The 26213-nt window shown below is 46.0% G+C and overlaps 1 protein-coding gene across 2 annotated transcripts in view; it reads right to left on the bottom strand.

Annotated features, from left to right (window-relative positions):
* LOC115480781 (radial spoke head protein 6 homolog A-like) overlaps positions 1-26213 on the bottom strand; it is a 356366-nt gene that overhangs the window by 234564 nt on the left and 95589 nt on the right. For both annotated transcript variants that reach the window (XM_030219680.1, XM_030219681.1), the window contains exon 3: positions 6437-7177. In XM_030219680.1, the coding sequence (XP_030075540.1) occupies positions 6437-7177 (741 nt within the window). The remainder of the gene's footprint in view (positions 1-6436; positions 7178-26213) is intronic.

A 26213-nucleotide genomic window follows, 5' to 3' on the forward strand; every position in this document is an offset into this window, starting at 1 on the left:
TTGCAACATATGCCTTAACCAAGAATTATTTCGAATTTCAACATAATATTTACCAACAGATACGAGGCACAGCTATGGGTTCTCCTATGGCTCCAGATGTTGCAAACTTATATGTGGCAGATTTTGAAAATAAATTTCTAGTGAACCATCCCTATACATCTCAAATAATCTTCTACAAGCGGTATATAGACGACATTTTGATCTTATGGGAAGGTGATGAAAAACGGCTATTAGAGTTCTTTGATTGGATTAATGGTCTAGACCAACATTTACAGTTCAAGATACAATATGATACGCGACAAATTTCATATTTAGATATTCAGATTATTAAAACTCCTTATAGACTAATTACACAAGTCTTCAAAAAAACCGACAGATCGCAATGCTTATTTGCATTTTCAAAGCTTCCATAATAGAAGTCTCAAGACTAATCTTCCCTATTCTCAATTTTTAAGATTAAGAAGACTTTGTACAAATTTTGAAGATTTCGAATTTCATGCACAAGAGATGTCCCAGCGTTTTATCCAGAGAGGGTATCCTACTAAAGTAGTAGAACAATGTAAAAACAAAGCAAGGATACAAGAGAGAGAGCAATTACTCACTCACAAAAAAGAGAAGAAAACTCCAGAATTAATTTGTACTTTAAAATATTCAACAATTTCAAATCAGATTAGGAAAATCATTCATAAAAATTGGCACATTTTAGAAACTCATACATGTTTTCAAGAGTCTCGTCCTACCATCGCATATGCAAGAAACAAAAATTTAAAAGAACACTTAGTCCCTTCAACACTCCCAGAAGAAACTTTAAGTGACACAGTATTCTTTGGACACTATCCATGTGGGAAATGCACAGTGTGCAAACATTGCATTACTTTACAAAATTTCACACATCCAGTTACCAAAAAGATCTTTACATTACAACATTCCACAAATTGTACAACTACCCATGTCATATATGTAATTAAGTGTCCGTGTGACCGTCTATATGTAGGCAAAACAAAAAGAATGATTAAAACAAGGATCATAGAACATAGGTCCTGCATAAGTAGGAACATTACGACAGCTCCGTTAGTCAATCACTGGTATGAGGCAGAACATACCATAGATGATTTAAAATTTTTTATCATTAAACACATTCAAAAGAAATGGAGAGGTGGTAATATAGATAATATTTTATTGAAAGAAGAACAACGTCTCATTTATACACTTAATACTGTTTCACCACATGGTCTTAACATGGAACTAGATTTAATTCCTTTTGTGTGATCGTACACATTGTTACACATCATTAGGTTCCCCGTTCTACTTCTGTTAGGTTTTTGTCATTCTACATCAGTTTTATATAGGTATGTATCTATTTTAAAATATTAATTGTCACACAAAAACTATAATATATTCTTCATAAAGATTCAGAATAATTAGTTTTTCTATTTTTTATTTTTATTTTCTATATCAGATTCGTTTTTAATATAATATGTTGTTCATCAACGTCTTTTCAAATTTTATTCACACAAATACAAGATTACAATATCTCATATTTTATTAGTATTTTATGGTCATAATATTTAAACTATAACTATTGAAGTTTTTTTAGAGTAACATAAAAGATTCTTTTTAATATTGTTCATCAATAAATTTAATTAACACAAGTACAAGATTATAATATTATATTTTATTAGTACTTTATGGTCATAATATTTAAACTATTACTATTGAAGTTTTTATAAGATCAATACAAAAGATTTTTAATTTTATTTATCCATACAATTGATTTCAAAATTATCAATACACCATAATTTCGTCAACATATTGAAGTTTTCTAGTTAGACAATATACAACATTTTTACACACATTCAAGCTTGATAGAACGTCCAAAAACTACATAAAATCTTCACGTTAAACTCAATGAGCAGTAATCTTTCATCTATTATTCAGATTAACAGTCTTAGATTGAAAAATAACGATATATTTACATCAACCTAACAATGCATTAGCAAAAATATATATCGGTAATTGTACGTTTTAGACGACATTGAATCTTTACATAATATAATGTGCTGAATTGTAGTTAACAACAAATGAAGAATCGTTACAGATATTAAATCAATATAGTATAAGAAATACAGTTTAATTTCATCTCATCGAGTCAGCTAATTTTCGCTTTATCCAAAGCCACATATCACTGTTTAACTTTCCAATGACGTTCAATCTTTAAAATTACTAGTTGACTGTTTAATTATGAATATAATTATTTTGTTTAATTATTTAATTATTAATTTATTAATTTCACAACCTAAAGGTATTACACAACACAAGTACTTATTTAATAAATAATTTATAATACTCTATTGAATCTGGTTTATTATTTTCGTTCCATTTTGATTATACGAAAGAATTTACATTTGTAATCATTTGTGATTTGATTGAGGTAATATAAATTATTATTTAAGTGAGTTAAGATATAGGAAGTGACATGGATCGGCTACAGTTTACTTTTGGCGGGAATAGACATTTTTTAAAAATGCGGATATGACGTTAACAGTGACGTTTTCAGAAGTGGCTACATCTCTATAAAGGAAAATACATACGTCATTTAGTTTGATTGCCGGTGAACGCCAGTAACTTTGAAACTCTGCTCCACAAGATATAGCTACACTTTTCACACCAGAATTCTTCATTACGGTAAGAAACCAAACTATATCCAGAGTATATATCATAGCAGCCATTTTTATTTATATTCCAGTGATCCGACCTTTTTTATATTTAAATAATACACATCATGCAGCTAAATATAGAAAAAATCTTCATTATTCACATTCTTTGTTCTGCTAATAGACCCGTAACAGATATATCCAGTTGAAAGATGATATAAATGATATTTATAAGACTTTTTTCTGTAGATAGATTACTTTGTCTCTAAGACTCCCGTTATATATGCTATAAGAATATCGTTTTCCGTCATTATTACAAACAGCATACTGTTGCTCTGCTGCAAGATGATGCAAACGATCTTTACAAGACTTTTATCTGCAGACATACCACTCCGTCTCCTAGACTCTTGTTATATATATTATAGGAACATTGTTCCCCGCCATTATTACAAGTATATGTATTTCCTAATAAACAGAAATATGTTCAAAATAATATATGATTTACAAAAAGAAATAAATAGAACTATAGTAAGAATTAGAATATCTATCTCTATAGTTTACATATTCTCTCCTTTTTTACCATATAGATTGTTGTCAAACTACGCACACAGCCTTTTTAAAGGTAGAGTGTTATTGAATAAAATTTCATTGAATTCCTTACAAGAATTTACATTGCCAGAGAATACACACATGGTGTAACAGGTAAATTTTTAAAAATACAAAAAATCTTCTTCTTCTAAATATGTATTGTATATCAAGACTATATATAACATTGTTCACTTTCAATAATTTAACTTCACAATGATCATTAATTTGCATCATATTATATATATATATACATTGTAGTCTTAACACTTGTAGAAATTCTGTCTTTTGTAATAGATATAATTAGTTCTCACTAATAACATGAGATTTATCGATAGAGAAAATGAAAATTGAGTTCTAGAGATATATATATATATACTTTGTCTACAGTTTTCAACAAGTACAGTGGGGGAAATAAGTATTTGATCCCTTGCTGATTTTGTAAGTTTGCCCACTGACAAAGACATGAGCAGCCCATAATTGAAGGGTAGGTTATTGGTAACAGTGAGAGATAGCACATCACAAATTAAATCCGGAAAATCACATTGTGGAAAGTATATGAATTTATTTGCATTCTGCAGAGGGAAATAAGTATTTGATCCCCCACCAACCAGTAAGAGATCTGGCCCCTACAGACCAGGTAGATGCTCCAAATCAACTCGTTACCTGCATGACAGACAGCTGTCGGCAATGGTCACCTGTATGAAAGACACCTGTCCACAGACTCAGTGAATCAGTCAGACTCTAACCTCTACAAAATGGCCAAGAGCAAGGAGCTGTCTAAGGATGTCAGGGACAAGATCATACACCTGCACAAGGCTGGAATGGGCTACAAAACCATCAGTAAGACGCTGGGCGAGAAGGAGACAACTGTTGGTGCCATAGTAAGAAAATGGAAGAAGTACAAAATGACTGTCAATCGACAAAGATCTGGGGCTCCACGCAAAATCTCACCTCGTGGGGTATCCTTGATCATGAGGAAGGTTAGAAATCAGCCTACAACTACAAGGGGGGAACTTGTCAATGATCTCAAGGCAGCTGGGACCACTGTCACCACGAAAACCATTGGTAACACATTACGACATAACGGATTGCAATCCTGCAGTGCCCGCAAGGTCCCCCTGCTCCGGAAGGCACATGTGACGGCCCATCTGAAGTTTGCCAGTGAACACCTGGATGATGCCGAGAGTGATTGGGAGAAGGTGCTGTGGTCAGATGAGACAAAAATTGAGCTCTTTGGCATGAACTCAACTCGCCGTGTTTGGAGGAAGAGAAATGCTGCCTATGACCCAAAGAACACCGTCCCCACTGTCAAGCATGGAGGTGGAAATGTTATGTTTTGGGGGTGTTTCTCTGCTAAGGGCACAGGACTACTTCACCGCATCAATGGGAGAATGGATGGGGCCATGTACCGTACAATTCTGAGTGACAACCTCCTTCCCTCCGCCAGGGCCTTAAAAATGGGTCGTGGCTGGGTCTTCCAGCACGACAATGACCCAAAACATACAGCCAAGGCAACAAAGGAGTGGCTCAGGAAGAAGCACATTAGGGTCATGGAGTGGCCTAGCCAGTCACCAGACCTTAATCCCATTGAAAACTTATGGAGGGAGCTGAAGCTGCGAGTTGCCAAGCGACAGCCCAGAACTCTTAATGATTTAGAGATGATCTGCAAAGAGGAGTGGACCAAAATTCCTCCTGACATGTGTGCAAACCTCATCATCAACTACAGAAGACGTCTGACCGCTGTGCTTGCCAACAAGGGTTTTGCCACCAAGTATTAGGTCTTGTTTGCCAGAGGGATTAAATACTTATTTCCCTCTGCAGAATGCAAATAAATTCATATACTTTCCACAATGTGATTTTCCGGATTTAATTTGTGATGTGCTATCTCTCACTGTTACCAATAACCTACCCTTCAATTATGGGCTGCTCATGTCTTTGTCAGTGGGCAAACTTACAAAATCAGCAAGGGATCAAATACTTATTTCCCCCACTGTATGTAATTTATTCATGTATTTCTTTGTTATAGCATCGATTTTAAAATTTTTTTTAAAAATAAGTAATATAAGAGAAATGGACTATTTACTGCAATACACTTGTTTCTTTGTTGTTTGTTTTTTGTTTTTTGTTTCTATTATATATTAATTTATAGTTTAAGAGACAAAAATTGAGATGTTTTAAATTAAATTAAATTTGTTTTATTTAGACTCCTGATGCAGGCCGGTTTGGCCGAAACACAGCTGTGTCGAGTCATATCACCTTAATAAATTATTTTAATTATTCATTTTTTGCATCATTCTTGTGTCGTCTTTTTCTGATTTTTGATTTTGCCCATACACATATTTTGGGTTTTCTTCTTTTTTCTTCTTTTCTTTTTATGTGCATATTTTTGCAATTTTCAATTTTTTTTGTTTCTTTGTCTCAAAAATTTTTTTATGTTTTTTCCTGTTTTCATCTTCCTTTCCATTTTTTCACTTTATTGTTATTGTGCGTCATCTTCGCTGTTTTTGATTATTGTTGTTTTTGCGAAGACAGGTTTCTTCTGTATTTGTTATAAATATTTTATCCACATTAATCCTGTCTGAAATCTTCCTTCCCCCACTGAAGATAAAAATCCATGCATCATTCACAACATGTGTGCTTTTAGGCACATTCAGAGGAGGTGTTCCCAGGGGCATGTTGAGTTGAGTGAGGAAAACAAAATGTGCAAATTCCATTTTCAAATGTAATTGTGTTATTTTCATTGCAAAAAGTACTCATACACATGGCAAATTTAAAAATGAAAGCATATATGAACATTTGCTTTGAAAACTGGAGTAAAATGTATAGGTAAACAATATGTGCATACTTTGTCCCAATGAAGACAGTTTAAGAACTGACTTCTGAATAAGGTAAAATTTATTCTTACCTGCTACTCTCCTTTCTGTGAGTCCTGCTAGACTACTCCAGCAGAGTGTGTTAAGTCTCCCAACTACTTGTCTGGAGTGGTCTAGCAAGATTAAAAGGAAATAAGTGGGTTTTTTAAAATCTTTTTTTTTTAAGATCTGTCGTCTGCTATAAGGACTGGATCCATGGGACTTTAACATATATGTGGATTATCAAATGGTGGAGCTCATTCTGATCATATAGGTGATATAACTAACTGAATGACAGAGTAGATTAGTTAACTGAATGACAGAGTAGATTAGTTTTATTACCTGAGGTAGAATATGCTGGACATGATGCACCCAGTTAGACAAGTTCTCTACCATCTCTAAAGCAGGAATACCCTCAAACTCAGGATTTTCTTCATAGCTGGAGCGTATCGCCCCTTCCTCTTCCTCCTCTTCCTCTTCTCCAAACTGGTAAAAGCCCAAAGGACTGACCTGTGTGCCTCCTGAGATGCGTGCAATCTGAGCTCGCAGATAATTCATCTCATTGCCTGGGAACAATGGATAGCTCACTACTGGAGCATCCAGTCGCCCAGTGAAAAATTTGCGGATTTTCCTTGCAGCCACAATCTGAGCTGGTGTAACCATTGGCAACCTCACCCAGGGCATCCCTGGCTCACTGCATACCAAGTAGGTGAACTTATTAGTGCCTGTACGGTTTTCCTCTTTTGGGATGATCGGCGGAGGTTTGAAGGTAGATTTTGGTGGCTCATCTTCAGGTTCCTCCTTCTCCTCTTCACCTTTCAATTCGCTTTCTTGCTCCATTTCCTCAGCTTCCTCCTCCTGATCCAGCTCATCTTCCCCTTCCCGGTACTCCACTTCAGCTATGATGTAGTTGAATTTGATTCCCAGAATTTTGCCCCAGAAGCGACATTTCTGAACAGGCTGGCTTTCCACCAACTGTTTTAAGGCCAGAAAGATACGGCTGGTCTCGTCTCTGCTGAGTCCCACCCCAGCCTGCTCAAAGTAGTAGGCCAGTTCAATCACATTGGGGAGAACTGTCTCCATCTGCCAGAGGAAAAAAAAAATTAATAGTTTCTCATCCACAAAATTTTGCATCTTCCACAATTTGTTCAGTTTTTTGGGTGAGAAGGTATGGATCAACAGTTTCCTTCCTTTCCTTGGACTTAATGAAACCAGCCTCTGCTAGGCTACAGCAGCATAGGCCTTCACTCATAACTACCTGTGGGAGTTTCCCTATTTCATAACTCACCCAGTCCTCCTATTTAGTCTAGTCACTGCAAGAACAGTCTTCAGTCATGGTCCAGAGTGCGGCTCCTTTTATGTGCACCTTGAATCTAGCTATTATGTATTGATGACACATGCAGTACCTAAGACTCCATCCCCCTCAGCGATAAAGCAAAGATGTTCTCTGAGGACAAGCAGAACATACATTCTCACATATAGGTGATGTCTTATCATAGAGCCTGGTACAGACGCTCCTGGTGTTCTGTTACTTTAAGAAGCCTATGGCAGCATTCCACCACGTATACGTGAGTGCCTTCCGCCCAGCATGAGCGCACAGGTCCAGCAGTACAATATTAAAGCTAAAAGAATACAACTCTTAGGGGAGGTGGGAGTGAATGTGAGAACACATGTCCTGCTATCTTCAAAAAACACCTGCTACAGGTCAATAACTACACTTTCTCTGAGAACAAGCAAGACATTGTTTTTCACATAAGGGAATCCCTAGCTTCCAGGCTCACCAAAAACAACACATCAAGGACAACAGGGACTTGCAATGGTAAGGCCATCTAGAAACCAATCATCCTTAACTTATACATAGTTTTGCTGTGAGGGAGCAGCCTAGAACAGAACAAAAATGGGCCAAGGAGTGCGGAGCTGGATTCTAGACACCAAACAAATTCTGCAGAACTGTCTGAGCAAAATGACTGTTGTGTTGGGTATTCTGTTCAAGGCAGTAATGAAATGTGAATGTTTGGAATGAAGACCATACTGCAGCTTTGCAAATCTCTTCAATGAAAGCTGATCTCAAGTGGGCTATTGAGGCAGGCAGGGCTCCAACATTGTAAGTCGTAACATGACCCTCCAGAGTCAGCGAACAACAAATGTATAACAATAAAGCAGAAGGTACCCCCAGGCAAAACAACAAAGAAAAGACAAAATGGGGGCCGACCAATTATGGTGGGGTAGCTTCTCAAATTCGAGAGACTTCTCGACTCTATAAATAGAGTCCACATTCTTAGGAATTGGCTGCACAGAGAGAGGGGTTTCCAAATTCTTCATCTGTGCCTGACATGGGATATCCTGCACAGGCACTGTCGTGCCTTTGATAGGGAAATTCTCGTAATCAAGGACTCCAAAATAGCCCTGAGCTCATCCTCATCTCCAAATGAAATGGATTGGCCCTAGCCATTTCCCTTAAAAAAAATCAACAAAGAAGAGTTCCTCTGGTAGGGACATTCTCTGCTTCTGAGGTGAGGAGGGGTAGCGAATGATACATACCCGAAGCAGGTGTTCTCCGAGGACAGCAGGCTGATTGTTCTCACGACTGGGTTGACGTCCACGGCAGCCCCCACCAACCGGAACAAAAACTTTGCGGGCGGTCCCGCACACAGGGCACGCCCACCGCGCATGCGCGGCCGTCTTCCCGCCCGTGCGCGACCGTTCCCTGTCAGTTGAATGACAAGCAAAAGAATGAGGAAAAAACGCAACTCCCAAGGGGAGGAGGGAGGGTAGGTGAAAACAATCAGCCTGCTGTCCTCGGAGAACACCTGCTACAGGTATGTATCATTCGCTTTATCCGAGGACAAGCAGGCTGCTTGTTCTCACGACTGAGGTATCCCTAGCTCTCAGGCTCACTCAAAACAAGAACCCAGGTCAATTGAACCTCGCAACGGCGAGGGCATAACGGAAATTGACCTACGAAGAACAACTAACTGAGAGTGCAGCCTGAACAGAACAAAATCGGGTCCTGGAGGGTGGAGTTGGATTCAAACCCCCAAACAGATTCTGCAGCACCGACTGCCCGAACCAACTGTCGCGTCAGGTATCCTGCTGGAGGCAGTAATGTGATGTGAATGTGTGGACAGATGACAACGTCGCAGTCTTGCAAATCTCTTCAGTAGTGGCTGACTTCAAGTGGGCCACTGACGCTGCCATGGCTCTAACACTATGAGCCGTGACATGACCCTCAAGAGCCAGCCCAGCCTGGGCGTAAGTGAAGGAAATGCAATTTGCTAGCCAATTGGAGATGGTGCGTTTCCCGACAGCGGCTCCTTTCCTATTGGGGTCGAAAGAAATAAACAATTGGGCGGACTGTCTGTGGGGCTGTGTCCGCTCCAGATAGAAGTCCAACGCTCGCTTGCAGTCCAATGTGTGCAACTGACGTTCAGCAGGGCGGGTATGTGGTCTGTGAAAGAATGTTGGCAAGACAATTGACTGGTTAAGATGGAACTCCGACACCACCTTTGGAGAGGAACTTAGGGTGAGTACGAAGTACTACCCTGTTATGATGAAATTTGGTATAAGGAGCATGAGCTACCAGGGCTTGCAGCTCACTGACTCTACGAGCAGAAGTAACTGCCACCAAGAAAATGACCTTCCAGGTCAAGTACTTCAGATGGCAGGAATTCAGTGGCTCAAAAGGAGGTTTCATCAGCTGGGTGAGGACGACGTTGAGATCCCATGACACTGCAGGAGGCTTGACAGGGGGCTTTGACAAAAGCAAGCCTCTCATGAATCGAACGATTAAAGGCTCTCCAGAGATGGCTTTACCCTCTACACGATGATGGTAAGCACTAATCGCACTAAGGTGATTCCTTACTGAGTTGGTCTTGAGGCCAGACTCTGATAAGTGCAGAAGGTATTCAAGCAGGTTCTGTGCAGGACAAGAACGAGGTTCTAGGGCCTTGCTCTCACACCAAACGACAAACCTCCTCCACTTGAAAAAGTAACTCATTTTAGTGGAATCCTTTCTAGAGGCAAGCAAGACACGGGAGACACCCTCAGACAAACCCAACGAAGCAAAATCTACGCCCTCAACATCCAGGCCGTGAGAGCCAGAGACTGAAGGTTGGGGTGCAGAAGCGCTCCGTCGTTCTGCGAAATGAGAGTTGGAAAACACTCCAATCTCCACGGTTCTTCAGAAGACAACTCCAGAAGTAGAGGGAACCAGATCTGACGGGGCCAAAAAGGCGCTATCAGAATCATGGTGCCGTGGTCTTGCTTGAGCTTCAGTAAGGTTGTCTCCACCAAAGGTATGGGAGGATAAGCATACAGGAGGCCGGTCCCCCAATGGAGGAGAAAGACATCCTACGCTAGTCTGCCGTGTGCCTGTAGTCTGGAACAGAACAGAGGCAGCTTGTGGTTGGTCTGAGAGGCGAAAAGGTCCACCGAGGGAGTGCCCCACTCTCGGAAGATCTTGCGTACCACTCTGGAATGGAGCGACCACTCGTGCGGTTGCATGACTCTGCTCAGTCTGTCGGCCAGACTGTTGTTTTCACCTGCCAGGTATGTAGCTTGGAGAAGCATGCCGAACTGGCAGGCCCAACGCCACATCCCGACGGCTTCCTGACACAGGGGGCAAGATCCAGTGCCCCCCTGCTTGTTGATGTAATACATCGCAACCTGATTGTCTGTCCGAATTTGGATGATTTGGTAGGACAGCCGATCCCTGAAGGCCTTCAGTGCGTTCCAGACCGCTCAGAGCTCCAGGAGGTTGATCTGAAGATCCTGTTCCTGGAGGGACCACAGCCCCTGGGTGTGGAGCCCATCGACATGAGCTCCCCACCCCAGGCGAGATGCATCCGTCGTCAGCACCTTCGTGGGCTGCGGAATTTGGAATGGACGTCCCAGAGTCAAATTGGTCCGAATGGTCCACCAGTGCAGCGAATTGCGGCAACTGAGGGACAGGCGGATGGCATCTTCTAGATTCCCGGTAGCTTGACACCACTGGGAAGCTAGGGTCCATTGAGCAGGTCTCATGTGAAGGCGAGCCATGGGAGTCACATGAACCGTGGAGGCCATATGACCCAGGAGTCTCAACATCTGCCGAGCTGTGACTTGCTGAGACGCTCTGGTCTGGGAAGCGAGGGACAGGAGGTTGTGGGCCCTCGCTTCGGGAAAAAAGGCCTGAGCCGTCTGTGAATTCAGCAGAGCTCCTATGAATTCCAGAGATTGGACTGGCTGGAGATGGGACTTTGGGTAATTTATTACAAACCTCAGCAGCTCCAGGAGGTGAATAGTGCACTCCATGGACTGGAGAGCCCCTGCCTCCGAGGTGTTCTTGACCAGCCAATCGTCGAGATACGGGAACACGTGCACTCCCAGCTTGCATAGATACGCCGCGACCACCACGAGGCACTTCGTGAACACCTGTGGGGCAGAGGCAAGCCCAAAGGGCAGCACACAATACTGAAAGGGCCGTGTCCCCAGACGGAATCGGAGATACTGTCTGTGAGCTGGCAGTATCGTGATGTGAGTGTAAGCGTCCTTTAAATCCAGGGAACATAGCCAATCGTCTTTCTGAATCATTGGTAGAAGGGTGCCCAAGGAAAGCATCCTGAACTTCTCTTTGACCAGGTATTTGTTCAGGCCTCTCAGGTCTAGGATGGGGCGCATCCCCCCTGTTTTCTTTTCCACAAGGAAGTACCTGGAATAGAATCCCTGCCCTTCCTGCCCGGGTGGCACGGGCTCGACCGCACTGGCGCTGAGAAGGGCGGAGAGTTCCTCTGCAAGTACCTGCTTGTGATGGGAGCTGAAGGATTGGGCTCCCGGTGGGCAATTTGGTGGAGTGGAGGCCAAATTCAGGGTGTACCCGCACCGCACTATTTGGAGAACCCATTGGTCGGAGGTTATCAGAGGCCACCTTTGGTGAAAAACTTTCAACCTCCCTCCGACTGGCAGGTCGTCCGGTACAGACACTTTGATGGCGGCTATGTTCCCATGGATCCAGTCGAAAGCCCGTCCCCGTCTTTTGCTGAGGAGGTGCCGGGGGCTGCTTGGGCGCATGCTGTTGACGGGAACGAGCGCGCTGGGACTGTCCCTGTGCCTGAGGAGGCCTTCGGGCCGGCTGGGTGTACCTACGCTTGTTGTAGGCGTAGGGCGCAGCCTGCCTGGCCCGGGAAAAACGTCCACCTGCTGAGGTGGATGCTGAAGGCGCCCGGTGGGAAAGCTTGTCGAGAGCGGTTTCCCGCTGGTGTAGTTGGTCCACCAACTGTTCGACCTTCTCGCCAAAGATGTTATCCCCCAAGCAAGGGACATCCGCCAGTCGTTGCTGGGTGTGGTTGTCCAGGTCAGAGGCACGCAGCCAGGAGAGTCTGCGCATCACTATACCTTGGGCCACAGCTCGGGATGCCACATCACAGGTGTCATAGATACCCCTGGACAGGAACTTTCTGCACGCCTTCAGCTGCCTGACCACCTCCTGAAAGGACCTGGACTGCTCCGGAGGGAGCTTGTCGACCAGGTCCGCCAGTTGCTTCACATTGTTCCGCATGTGAATGCTCGTGTAGAGCTGGTATGATTGGATGCGGGCCACGAGCATGGAAGATTGGTAGGCCTTCCTCCCAAACGAGTCCAGAGTGCGAGACTCCCGCCCCGGGGGCGCCGAGGCGGTATCCCTCGAACTCCGTGCTCTCTTGAGAGCAGAGTCCACGACCACCGAGTCATGAGGCAATTGGGGCCGCATCAACTCTGCGTCAGAGTGGATCCTATATTGGGACTCCGCTTTCTTGGGGATGGTGGGGTTAGATAATGGCTTCAGCCAGTTCCGAAGCAGTGTCTCTTTGAGGACATTGTGCAACGGCACCTTGGAAGACTCTCTAGGTGGTGATGGATAGTCGAGGACCTCGAGCATCTCAGCCCTCGGCTCATCCACAGAGACCACGGGGAAGGGAATGCAAATAGACATGTCCCTGACGAAGGAGGCAAAGGAGAGGCTCTCAGGGGGCGAGAGCTTCCTCTCCGGTGAAGGAGTGGGGTTGGAGGGAAGGCCCTCAGACTCCTCTGAGGAGAAATATCTGGGGTCCTCCTCCTCCTCCCCCAACGAGGCCTCTTCCTCAGTGTCGGACATGAGCTCTTGCAGCTCAGACCTTAACCGGGCCCGTCTCGACTGCGAGGAACCAAGTCCCCGGTGATGGCGTTGAGCGGTGGACTCCCGCGCCGGCGGGGATGAAGCTCCCTCCATTGATGTAGACGGGGATTCCACCTGCGTGGCGGTCGACACCGGTGCCACAAGCGGCGTTGGCGTCAGAGGCCTCGGCATTGGGCTAGAGCACAACGGCGCCTCCATCAACGGCGCCGGGGGCGGAAACACCCCCTTGCCAGTAAAGCCTGGCACATCAGCCCTTCCAGAATCCCTGGAAGGATGGCTCGGAGGCAGTCGTCAAGGCCCGCTGTCGGGAAAGGCAGGGGGGCCGGTGTGGGTGTCGGTGCTGGAAGCTGCTCGGGTCCAGGAGAAGGTAACGAAGCACCCATGAACTGACGCAGCGACACTTCTTCAACCGAGGGGGAACGCTCCTTTTGGCACTGCCGCTTCCTCGGCGTCGAATCATCTCTCGAGGCGCTGGAGCTGGTAGTCCCGTGCGCCGTGGGCGACCGACGGTGCTTCTTGGTTTTCTTTTGGTGCCCGTCATCGGCGCTCGGCGGTAGAGATGAAGAGGAGGTAGAACCCCCCCCCCCGGCCTCGAGGGATCGGGTCTGACAGGGTTCGGTCCTGATGGCCCTGGGTAGAGGGAGTGGCTGGGGCCGATTGCCCGCGCGGCCGCTCACCCCCACCGTCGCCGGCAGCTGGCGGGCCAATGGTACCTGTACTCCTGGGGTTGGTGCCGATTTCGTCAACATCAGTACCGGTACCGAAGATCTAGCCGTCGACACCGATGCCGTCAACGTCGAGGGGCCGGCGCAAGTTCCAAAAAGACGGTCCCGAATAACTTGCCTCGCCACCTGTGTCCGCTTCCGCAAGCCGAGACACAAGGTGCACGTCTTGGTATTATGCTCCGGCCCAAGGCACTGGAGGCACCAAGCGTGGGTATCGGTTTGTGAGATCTGCCGGCCGCACCGACCACACTTCTTGAATCCGCTCGGGACCTTCGAGGACATCGATGGAAAAATCGCGGCGGCAAAGTCAAAGTCGTCGATGGTGGCGGTGAAAAGCACACCCGAAAAAGAAACGACCGCGCAGCCACAAGGCCGCAACGAGGCACCCCCGCGGCTAAAAGACGACAAGGGGACAAACTTTTTCTTTATCTTTTTTTTTTACAGAAGAAAGAAAAAAGTACGCGATCGTAAAGAGAAAAAACTCCGGTTTCCGGGGCTGACAGAGAGAGAGAGAGAGAGACGGTAACACGTCTCTCTCCAGCGCGGAATAGAAAAAAACTGAGCGGGAACGGTCGCGCACAGGCGGGAAGACGGCCGTGCATGCGCGGTGGGCGTGCCCTGCGTGCGGGACCGCCCGCGAAGTTTTGTTCCGGTTGGTGGGGGCTGCCGTGGACGTCAACCCAGTCGTGAGAACAAGCAGCCTGCTTGTCCTCGGAGAAATGAAGGTAGACTAAGGGAGCCTTCTCCAAGACCTCCTCTGGTTCTGCCTCAAACACCCAAAACAGTCAGAGTCAGCACAGTACTCTTCTTTAGAAGGCTGTCTGCTTCGGGTGGCTAGACTGGTGTCTAGTCTCAGGGCATGAGCAATGTGGACACTGGGGGAGCTTCATTCCCTGATGGGCTAGAAAGGAGCACCTCCTCTTCCGAAGTCTACGTTGGCTCCTTTCTAGACATGCATGGGCAACAGAAAAAGCATAGGCCTCCAGGATCGGCTGGGGCAGCACCATGGCTGGTATAGATGTCCTTGAGGCCTTGGCATTGTGCCAGGCCAAGATCCACTCCAATTCTTCCTGCAGCATGGCCCAGAACTTTGTAGGTAGGCATCAGTAACGGTGGGGCCAGTGTCAGTGTGGTAACAGCCTGCGAAGGTGCTGGTGCCAAATTGGAAAACTGGTCCCGGCAGTTAGGAAACTAGTGCATTGGCACTGACACCACAGAGAGGGCCTGATCCTTATGGCACCGATGCTTCTTGGGTATCAGAAATGCCAATGACCCGAAGCTCCAGGTACTGTGCTTCGAAGAGGACAGATGTCGGTGCTTCTTCGCCTTTGCATCACAGAAGACATTGGGGTCCCTTGGTGCTGGTGAAGATGATATTGAATCCAAACATGTCCTCAGTGTTGGATCTGATGCAGACTGGCCTGACAGGGCCCTTCCAGTGCCCGATGTCGATGCACAAGGAGACGTGCTCAATGTCGATGCACGCCCAATGTCTGATGCAGCTTCTCCAGCCATGGAGACCAATGTTTCTGATGTTGATGTAGATGGATCAGTTTTAGAAGCACCAAAACCTCTCTCGCATAGAGACTCTCTGCTTTTATGAGTTCTTTTTCTGCATTTTTAAACAAAGAACACAATGAGAGGACTTATGGTCAGGGCCTAGGCATGAAAGACACCAGCTATGGAGGTCAGTCCCAGAAATGACTCTGTTGCGCTTGAAACCATTGGGAGTTTTCTCTGACATTGAGGAAAAAACAGCTGAAGCAAAATCAAATGGCTCAAATGTGAGAGAGGAAAAATTCTCTTCACTAAAAAAGAGAGAAGTTCCCTGACCAGTGCTCAGGCCTAAGCGGACCTCAGGAGCTGTGAAAAAAATAAGAAGACCAAACCTGCGAAAAAGACTAAAATACAATAAGGGGCAAAAGAAGAAATGATACAAAAGAAATATAAGAGAAAAAAAACACGTACCACAATGGGAAGGCATTCCAAAAATTGATGGACAGACACCAGAGGGTGGTGGTTAATGGAATTCGCTTGGATGAGGGAAAGGTGAGTAGTGGAGTGCCTCAGGGATCGGTGCTGGGGCCGATTGTGTTCAATATATTTGTGAGTGACATTGCCAAAGGGTTAGAAGGTAAAGTTTGCCTTTTTGCGGATGATACTAAGATTTGTAACAGAGTGGACACCCGGGAGGGAGTGGAAAACATGAAAAAGGATCTGCGGAAGCTAGAAAAATGGTCTAAGGTTTGGCAATTAAAATTCAATGCGAAGAAATGCAAAGTGATGCACTTAGGTAATAGAATTCCATGGGAGACACAGGTGTTAGGCGGTGAGAGTCTGATATTTACGGATGGGGAGAGGGATCTTGGGGTGATAGTATCTGAGGATCTGAAGGCGACGAAACAGTGTGACAAGGCGGTGGCCCTAGCTAGAAGGTTGCTAGGCTGTATAGAGAGAGGTGTGACCAGCAGAAGAAAAGAGGTTTTAATGCCCCTGTATAAGTCGTTGGTGACCTGGAGTATTGTGTTCAGTTTTGGAGGCCGTATCTTGCTAAGGATGTAAAAAGAATTAAAGCAGTGCAAAGAAAAGCTACAAGAATGGTATGGGATTTGCGTTACAAGATGCATGAGGAGAGACTTGCTGACCTGAACATGTATACCCTAGAGGAAAGGAGAAACAGGGGTGATATGATACAGACGTTCAAATATTTGAAAGGTATTAATCCGCAAACGAACCTTTTCCGGAGATAGGAAGGCGGTAGAACTAGAGGACATGAAATGAGGTTGAAGGGGGGCAGACTCAAGAAAAATGTCAGGAAGTATTTTTTCACGGTGAGAGTGGTGGATACTTGGAATGCCCTCCCAAGGGAGGTGGTGGAGATGAAAACGGTAACGGAATTCAAAAATGCATGGGATAAACATAAAGGAATCCTGTTCAGAAGGAATGGATCCTCAGAAGCTTAGCGGAGATTGGGTGGCAGAGCCGGTGGTGGGAGGCAGAGCTAGTGCTAGGCAGACTTCTACGGTCTGTGCCCTGAAAATGGCAGATACAAATCAAGGTTAGGTATACACAAAAAGTAACATATATGAGTTTATCTTGTTGGGCAGACCGGATGGACCGTGCAGGTCTTTCTCTGCCGTAATCTACTATGTTACTATCCAGCTTATTTTCGACGGAGATCACCGGCTATCTTCCGACACAAATCGGGAGATGACTGGCCATCTCCTGAAGCCGGTCAAATCGGTATAATCGAAAGCCGATTTTGGCCGGCGCCAACTGCGTACCGTCGCAGGGCCGGCTAAACTTCAAGGGGGCGTGTTGGCATGGTAGCGAAGGCAGGACTGGGGCGGGGCGTGGGCATGCATTGAGATGGCCGGCTTCACCCGATAATGGAAAAAAGGGCGTCCCTGGCGAGAATTTGGTGCGCTTTATTTGGTCCCTTTTTTTTCAGATCCAAGTCCCCAAAAACTGCCCGAACTGACCAGATGACCACTGGAGGGAATCGGGGATCACCTCCCCTGACGGTCACTAACAGCCTCCCACCCTCAAAAAAACAACTTTAAAAACTTTTTTTTGCCAGCCTCAAAGGTCATACTCAGGTCCATCACAGCAGTATACAGGTCCCTGGAGCAGTTTAAGTGGGTGCAGTGGACTTCAGGCAGGCGGACCCAGGCCCATCCCCCTCCCACCTGTTACACTTGTGGTGGTAAATGGGAGCCCTCCAACCCCCCCCCCCCCAAAACCCACTGTACCCACATGTAGGTGCCCCCCCTTCACCCATAAGGGCTATGGTAATGGTGTAGAGTTGTGGGGAGTGGGTTTTGGGGGGGGATTTGGGGGGCTGAGCACCCAAGGTAAGGAAGCTATGCACCTGGGAGCTATTTTTATTTTTTACTTTTTAGAAGTGCCCCCTAGGGTGCCCGGTTGGTGTCCTGGCATGTGAGGGGGACCAGTGCACTACAAATGCTGGCCCCTCCCACGACCAAATGCCTTGGATTTGGCCGAGTTTGAGATGGCCGGCCTCAGTTTCCATTATGGGCAAAAACCGAGGCCGGCCATCTCTGACATTTGGGCGGCCCCAACCGTATTATCGAAAAAAAAGATGGCCAGCCATCTTTTTCGAAAATATGGTTGGCCCCGCCCCTTTGCGGCGCTGTCCTCGGAGATGGCCGCCCTTAGAGATGGGCGTCCCCGTTCGAAAATGCCCCCACGTTTCACATACTGAGGAGAGCTCACTGAACACGAACTCTCTGCTTCACGGAAAAGCAAAGACTGATGGTCCCTTTCACTCATGCTGGGTGGGAAGGCACAGAATACTGGACAGCATCCGCATTGGGCTCTATCGGATGACATCACCCATATGTGAGAAACAATGTCCTGCTTATCCTTGGAGAATGAACACTATATCCACAGAATACCCAGGTTTGGCCACCTCAAGGAGGAGAATCCTGGTTCAGGTATGGAACCCAAGTCCTGATTATCAGCTTAGCGTCTCTTTTTTAAGGTTAAGTTGCTTGCTTCATTCAGCAAGTGTAATATGTAGAATAATATTATGCCTTTAAATCAAATGGGCTCAACCACTCAATCAAGGAAACTCATTCCAATATCTAACCAGTGGATGTTACTCTGTGGTGCTCACTCATTAATATGATTAATGGAGGAAAGCCTCTGTTTATCCCAGGTCACTATATTGATGATATGTGACTCTCGAGCACTAAATTCTTCATTGGCTCAAAACCTCCGTTGTATTAATTCAATTTTTTGATGTTTTGTTTTTTTTCTTTTTAATTTTTATATATCGATTTCAAATATTATTCAGCATATAACACTTATCTTGTCTTCCGACAGGGTCCTGTTTCGCTATGTCAACTTTATCAAGGAGAACCTCATGCTTATGTCCACTTATGTTATTTGACTTATATCTGTGAAATAAATTAGATCACATCAGTCTGGCTAACTCCTACTCACTACGTATGTTATAAAGCTGTGCGGCACATTTCTCTATACAGAACCATTCGGGTGTGCAATCTTAATGCCACATTATCAGAAAGAATTGGGACATTGTACAATCCCACCCCTCATTCACTGCTAGCAAACTGCGGATTGCCTTCTCGAGAGACTCAATTTAAAGGAAATACTCAGCCCTGCATTGTTAAAACAGAAACAAGACACTGCCACAACCAATGGACATTTCAAATGTGGCAGTTGTAGTACCTGCGATATTACCACAAAAGGGTGTAGAATTTGTAAATCCAGTAGATCAAAAGAAATATTCCATCAGATCCAGTACTAACTGTAGATTAGATTTTGTAATTTACATAATACAGTGCCCTTGTAATAAGTTTTACGTGGGAAAAACTATACGAAGATTGCACCCCCGAATGGTTGAACATAAGTCCTGTTTAAAAAGAAATCAAATTGGGGTTCACCTGACAACACACTGCAATATGGTTAGACATGAATTTTCACAATTCTGCTGCTTTGTTATTGATCATGTAAAGTTGAGCAGCAGAGAGGGTGACAGAGGGAAACGCCTTTTGCAATTAGAACAACGTTGGATATATAGGTTGCAGACCTTAGAACCTCACAGGCTCAATACGACCATACAATGGGCAACCTTTTTTAAACGCAGAATAATATCCCTTTAATTGTGGTGGGCAGAATACCCATTTTAAATTTCTGACCAATAACTGCTGTCCTGAATTAATGAGCATTCGCTTAAATGGGCGCCATCTTTAAATGTGTTCTAGCAATAGCGAAGAGAAGACATGCTGCATCTGAACAAGTAAGATCACACTTTGCATTACAGCAGACGGTGAATGTAAGATCTTTTGGTGATCAGAGTATGATGGGGTTTAACTTAAGTAGCGCGAGGTTCTAAATGTGCCGCACAGCTTTATAACATACGTAGTGAGTAGGAGTTAGCCAGACTGATGTGATCTCATTTATTTCACAGATACAAGTCAAATAATTGTTGTAAATTGCTTTTGTTTTTACTGTCAGTCTAAAGATAAGTGACAGAAAGCTCACGTCTGTCTGAGAATAAACCTTTAGAGCCATAAGAGGAGCTTGGGCTCTAGGAGCTATTATATTGAATGAAAAGAACATTTACTATATCCTGTCTTTAGTGACTGCTTTCACTGCAGCAACTGGAAAATACTGTAGCTGTTACCTTGGTTAAATAATGCACTTTCCTTTTGTGCTGTGAAAATCTAGTTAACTCTCGATAATGTCCAGTAGCAAACTTCCTGTGAGACAGTGCCCTTGTACACACTAATATTTTTACCAACATTGCTTTTATGGGATTAACATGAATGATGCTGCGGTAGCTCAGTTTTAAACCCTAGCCTGATTTTTAGTGATGATTTAACTAAATTTAACTTAAATAAACTGTGAAGAAACAGTGTGTTTTAAGCATGTAAAATGTATTATTTTCCTGCTTTAATCATGTACTGAAGTGTATTTCTCCTATTTGGCCAGCAGGTGGAGTTTCTTTGTTGTAAAGCTGTTACAGGGAACTAAATGTTCTTTTTCTTTAACGCAAGCAGCAGTACACTTTTAAATCTTGTTGACTGGACTCTGATTGGCCCAGGAGCTCATCTCATTTGGATTTTAATGGGTTTGAGTTCAGTCTTAGCCCAGGAGAAAAGAGAGACAGATCCCTTTGCTGAGGTTTGGTGAATTATATCTTCTCAAGTACTGTTTAGTTAGAGTTATAATTGATCCATATTTCAGTTGGCAGGGATAGTGCTGGGCAGACTTATACGGTCTGTGCCAGAGCTGGTGGTGGGAGGCGGAGCTCGTGGTTGGGAGGCGGGGATAGTGCTGGGCAGATTTATCTTGTTGGGCAGTGTAATCAGTTGGGTTGGTTGTGAGCCCTTGGGCCCTGGCCGAGGCCAGCAGGGTGCCGACCCAGGCCAAGGGGAGACCGACCCACCACCGCACACCCCAGCTACACAATACCCCCTAAGCTACCCCTCCCCACAGTCCCTCAGGAAGAAGGGAAATAGGCATACAGGCGGGCCTCGCGGCCGAACCGGAACCCACACAGACAGAGCCACTCGTGCGAGCCTCACGGCTGAACTGGAACCCAATCACACACAGGGAGGGGTGAAAGAACCCAGAGGGCCCCAAGAGGCCAGACACGCGCTGAACACCAGCAATAGGGCAGAGGGGGAAACACGCCCACGCAGGGGACTAGCGCAGGACAGGGAAACTAACACAGCAAACCCCCCCCCCCCCACCAGGGTAGGAGCCCCAGGCAGAAGCCAGAGGAACCAAACACAAAAGGAAGGCAGAAAGCCTTTGCCTCAACCCCACTGTAGACAGAGGCACCCAGAACACAAAGGGTTAAGCTTGTAGAGCCAGCAGAGAGAGAGTGCCATAAATCAACAAACAATCAGAGAGAACGCTTCCCCTCCTGAGAGGGAGTGGGGCCCATCCAAACAAACACACTGGCAGAGGCAGGAATACAATACACACAGTACACAAAGGGTTAAACTCACTGAGCCAGCAGGCCGGGACACTGGGAAGAGAAATCCTTAAAACAAACACACAAAGGAGAACACTCTCACTCAGCCCAGAACCCAGCCCCCACTAAACAAACGAGCAGCTGACCCTGATTACAGCTACGTACACACACACACACACACAGCAGCAGCTAACCCAGAGGGAAGGAAAAGAATACTCTAAACCAACACAGATCCCTGTCAGAACCTAGAGCACGTTCTGAGAGAAACCTATCAGGCTTTCCTGTTACTACCAAGAAGTAACGCAAAAGCAGAGAAACTCTTCAGCTGCAGGCTAAAGTACTATCCCCTGACGTCAGCACAACCCCTGGCAGCCAATCAGAAGAGACGTCCCCCCTCCCCCTCAGCCAAACCGGCAGAATCATAACACGCAGACTGGATGGACCATGCAGGTCTTTTTCTGCTGTCATCTACTATGTTACTATGTTACCTGTTATTGTTTGCTATTTGCACTATTTTGTTCCACTGTTCAAAATTTTTAAGAGAATAAACATAATTGTTTGTTCACCCTGTTTGTCTGGACTGATAAAGAATCCTGGTGGTTTGTGTGTTGGGTCTGTAAGTGCTTTTTGGGAACTGTGAGACCACTGGGAGTATGGCCCCTGTAACCTAGAAATCACTGGGGATAACGAGAGTGGGAGATTCACCCAGAGGTGGTTGTGACCCAGTCAGTAAAAGGAGGGTGCTAGTGTAGAGCACAAGCAGCAGGTGCAGGCGCACCTGAGCTGTGATGGGGACAGACCCTCTAAGTGCCCGCAGAGCAACCCCAGGCAGGTGGCTAAGTGTTTTGTGACATAAACGTAACAATTTTTCTTTTAAAGAATGACTCTTTGGCTCTGCCGGAGGAGGGGAATATATATATTCATAGGGGCACCTTTGTTGTGTTATACAATATAACGAATTATGTTAATAAGATTATTTGAGCTCTGTTTCTGTACATTTGTGAGTTTCTGACCGCTCTGCTTTTAGAGGCAGATGCACTAAACGTTTTTCATAGTTAAATGAGCCCTCGGGGAAGAATTTCCGATCCTTTCCATGCACTTAAGCCTATTTTCCGACGACAGTAGCAGCTAACGAAAACGGAATGGAGATGAGCAATTAGTGTGAAAACCCCATTGAAACGACATGCACTAACCTTTTCCGATTGCCTTTACGCAGGAAAAAGGCAGGAAAACTAACGAGAGGTCTGGACCTCTCGTTAGGACAGCTCTGTGCCAGGAAAAAGTGTTCAGTGAAAAAATAAACAAACTTTGAGCCAATCCCAGCGCATTAGCAGAGCTAAAAGCGCTGTGATTGGTCCAAAGGACCTCAGAAAACACATAAAAAAATAAAACTAAAAAAAGGATCGGGAGGGGGCAAGGGCGCTCATCAGGAGCGTCCTGTACGGACGGCCTTGCCCCCCCCCCCGCCGCTGCTCCCCACTTTCCGCCGCTCCCCCCACCCCGAAAAAGCAAAATTGTAGCAGCCCCTGCCCCCCTCCCTTCCTCACTACTCTCAGCTCCGCCTCCCGACATCCTCCGTCTGTGCCCCGCCCCCTTTGGGGGTCGTCGCCGCCATTCCCCTTCTCCATCGGGCCCCCCTCCCTCTTACCGGGCCCGTGCAGCGCCTCTCTCCTCTGTCCGAAGGCGCTGCACGGGCAAGAAGAACGCTGAATCAGCTGATGCCTGCCTTCGCGATGGAGTCCCAGTGAGCAGCTGCAACCAAGGGAAAATTAGGTTCTTACCTTGGTAATTTTCTTTCCTTTAGTCATAGCAGATGAAGCCATTACGTATGGATTGTGTCCATCAACCAGCAGGGGGAGATAGAGAGCACTCAACTTTTCACAGTGCCTCATGGCCAGCCAGCTCCACTGCCTCTTCAGTATTTGAAGCTTCCAAAGCAGTATGGCAAACCGCAATGGGAATAACATGAACTTTTCTCACAGCGAACGATGGCCCCTTAACAAGGGCATGAACTCAAAAGGAGGGAATGAACACATCCTCCTGGAGGGAATAAATTCGTCCTCCTTATTGTATAACTGGAGGGGATGCACGCAACCTCCTGGAGGGAATAAACTCATCCTCCCAAAACATAAACTGGAGGGAATGGACTTATCCTCCTATAAGTGAACATGAATCCTGAAGACTGTTTTCCAATTTTCTCCCAAGGAAGGAACTTCAGGAAACAAAAACAGAACCTGAAACAGATTCACAGCATACAGACAATCATACAGGGAGGGCTCATGGTTTCAACTGCTATGACTAAAGGAAAGAAAATTACCAAGGTCAGAACCTAATTTTCCCTTCCTTGTCATCAAGCAGATGAAGCCATTACGTATGGGATGTAACAAAGCAATCCCTATATAGGGTGGGAACAGGTCACACCACGCGCTAGCACGTGCTCTAAAACGCGCATCCCTCCTAGCAGCCACATCCAGCCTTTAATGTCGGGCAAAAGAGAGCTTAGAAGCCCATGTTGCTGCACTGCATATTTCTTGACGAGAGAGTGCTCCAGTTTCAGCCCAAGAGGAAGAAATCGTTCTGGTAGAATGCGCCTTAAAGGCTATAGGCGGAGACCGGCCAGCAATCACATAAGCTGAAAAGATAGTTTCTTTGAGCCAGCGGGCAATAGTGGCTTTAGACGCTGGAGACCCTCTGCGAGGACCTGATAGCAAAACAAACAGATGATCATAGATCCTGAAAGAGATAGTAACTCGCAGATACTGCAGCAGAGTCCTGCGCACATCCAACAAGTGCAACTGCCCAAAAGATTCTGGAAACTCCTCCTTATCAAAGGAGGGCAAGAAAATAGGCTGGTTTAGGTGAAACGCTGAAACCACCTTAGGCATGAAGGAAGGCACGGTCCGAACCGTGACCCCGGACTCTGAGAATTGCAGAAATGGGTCTCTACAGGACAGCGCCTGGAGCTCTGACACCCGTCTCGCCGAAGTAATAGCCACAAGAAAAACGGCCTTTAGTGTCAAATCTTTCTCCGATGCTCGCCGAAGCGGCTCAAAAGGAGAAGCCTGCAGGGCCTTCAAAACTAGCCCCAGGTTCCAAGCTGGACAGGGTGCTCGCATGGAAGGCCGGAGCCGAAGCACCCCACTAAGAAACCGTGCCACATCTGCATGAGCAGCTAAAGACACGCCTTCAACCTTACCACGAGGGGAGGCCAACGCTGCCACTTGCACTCGCAGGGAATTATAGGCCAAGCCTATTTGTACACCATCCTGCAAAAAGTCCAGAATCGGCGAGACAGGAGCCCGCATGGGTGTGATTGCTTTTGAAGCACACCAAGACTCTTTCATGACCTCGCTTCAAGTGCATCTCCTGGATGAACATCACATCTGCTTTCATTCGCAGCATTTCTCTGAACATCTGACTACGCTTTTGAGGAGTATTAAGGCCTCTCACATTCAAAGTTACACAATTAAGAGCCATTTTGTTTAGGGTCGTCTCGCCCAACTATCATATCAGCATCTTGCAGCCCCAGAGTACCCACCATTCCCCTTATCCCCCTTCTTTTATCATCTCCGTCCCCCTCCCTCCCTTCTTCCCCTCTGTCCCCAACACAATATAAGCACCATTGCCCCACACAGTAGATGCTATTCAGGCAGGAAGTGACCCCGCCCTTCACCTCCCTGCCTCCCGTGTTGCCTCCTGCGCATTTCCCAAATGCATTAAACTCTCTGCAGGAGAGTCCAGCTTTCCTCTCCTCATATTAAACTCTAACTGTTAACCTTATATCCCCTCTCCCCCACAAACTCAAACATCATCAACCAGATTCCTCATTTCTAGTGCTTTGCTACCACAATCTGCTGGCCTGTCACGCTCCACAGTTCACTGTCAGGCCTGGACATCTCCACCCTCAGGATCATCAGGTCAGCCGTCCCGCTGATTGTTGACGCTGCAGTCTCTTGCATCCCACTCTTTGCCATTTCGGGTGAGTGGCCAGGACTCCCATTGGCCCACTTTTGGCGCTCGCTGAAGGTGTCTCCTCTGGGGTTCCCTCCAGAAGCGCTTCCCGCGCCTCCACCAGAGAACGGACCTGATGTAATTTGCCATCTTTGTAAAACACGAGCGCAAAGGGATGGCGCCATCTATATCGCAGGCCCAATTCACGCATCTTGGCTGTGACAGGTTTTAACTCCGCTCTTCGTTTTAATGTCACTGCTGCTAGATCTTGATATACCTCTATGTGGTACATGTCCCATTTAAAATCAGCTATTTGGCGAGACGCCTGCAAAACTTTCTCCTTTATCTTAAAGTTCCGAAAGCAAGCGATGATATCTTTAGGAAGGTTCTGCCTGACCGGGCCTAGCGCTCTGTGCACTCTCTCGAGTCTAATTTTCTCCATACTCACAGTCGTTCCATCTGCAGAGAGCAGCATGCTCGCTATTTTTTGAACTACTGCCTCTGCATCTTGATAAGCAGGAGTCTCCGGCAAACCCCTGAAACGCAGGTTGCAGCGTCTGCTGCGATTTTCTAGGTCTTCCAACTTGTCATTTATTTGCTGTTGACCCAGTCTGACATCGGAGACCTGCAGATCGAGTGAGTTCAGAGCTTCCTTTTGATCATCTATCCGTGTTTCAGCCTCGTCTACTCTGTGGCCCACTTCCGTGATTTCTCCTCTGAGTTTAGTGCCCAGAGTTGTGAGTTCCGCCCGGACTGCTTTTAAGTCAGATCGTATCTCCTGCAGCCAGTCCCGCAATTCTGGCAACAGCTCCCCGAGTCGATCCGTTTGTTCCTGGGAAG

This window comes from Microcaecilia unicolor, chromosome 11, assembly GCF_901765095.1.
Source record: "Microcaecilia unicolor chromosome 11, aMicUni1.1, whole genome shotgun sequence".
Classification (NCBI taxonomy): Eukaryota; Metazoa; Chordata; class Amphibia; order Gymnophiona; family Siphonopidae; genus Microcaecilia; species Microcaecilia unicolor.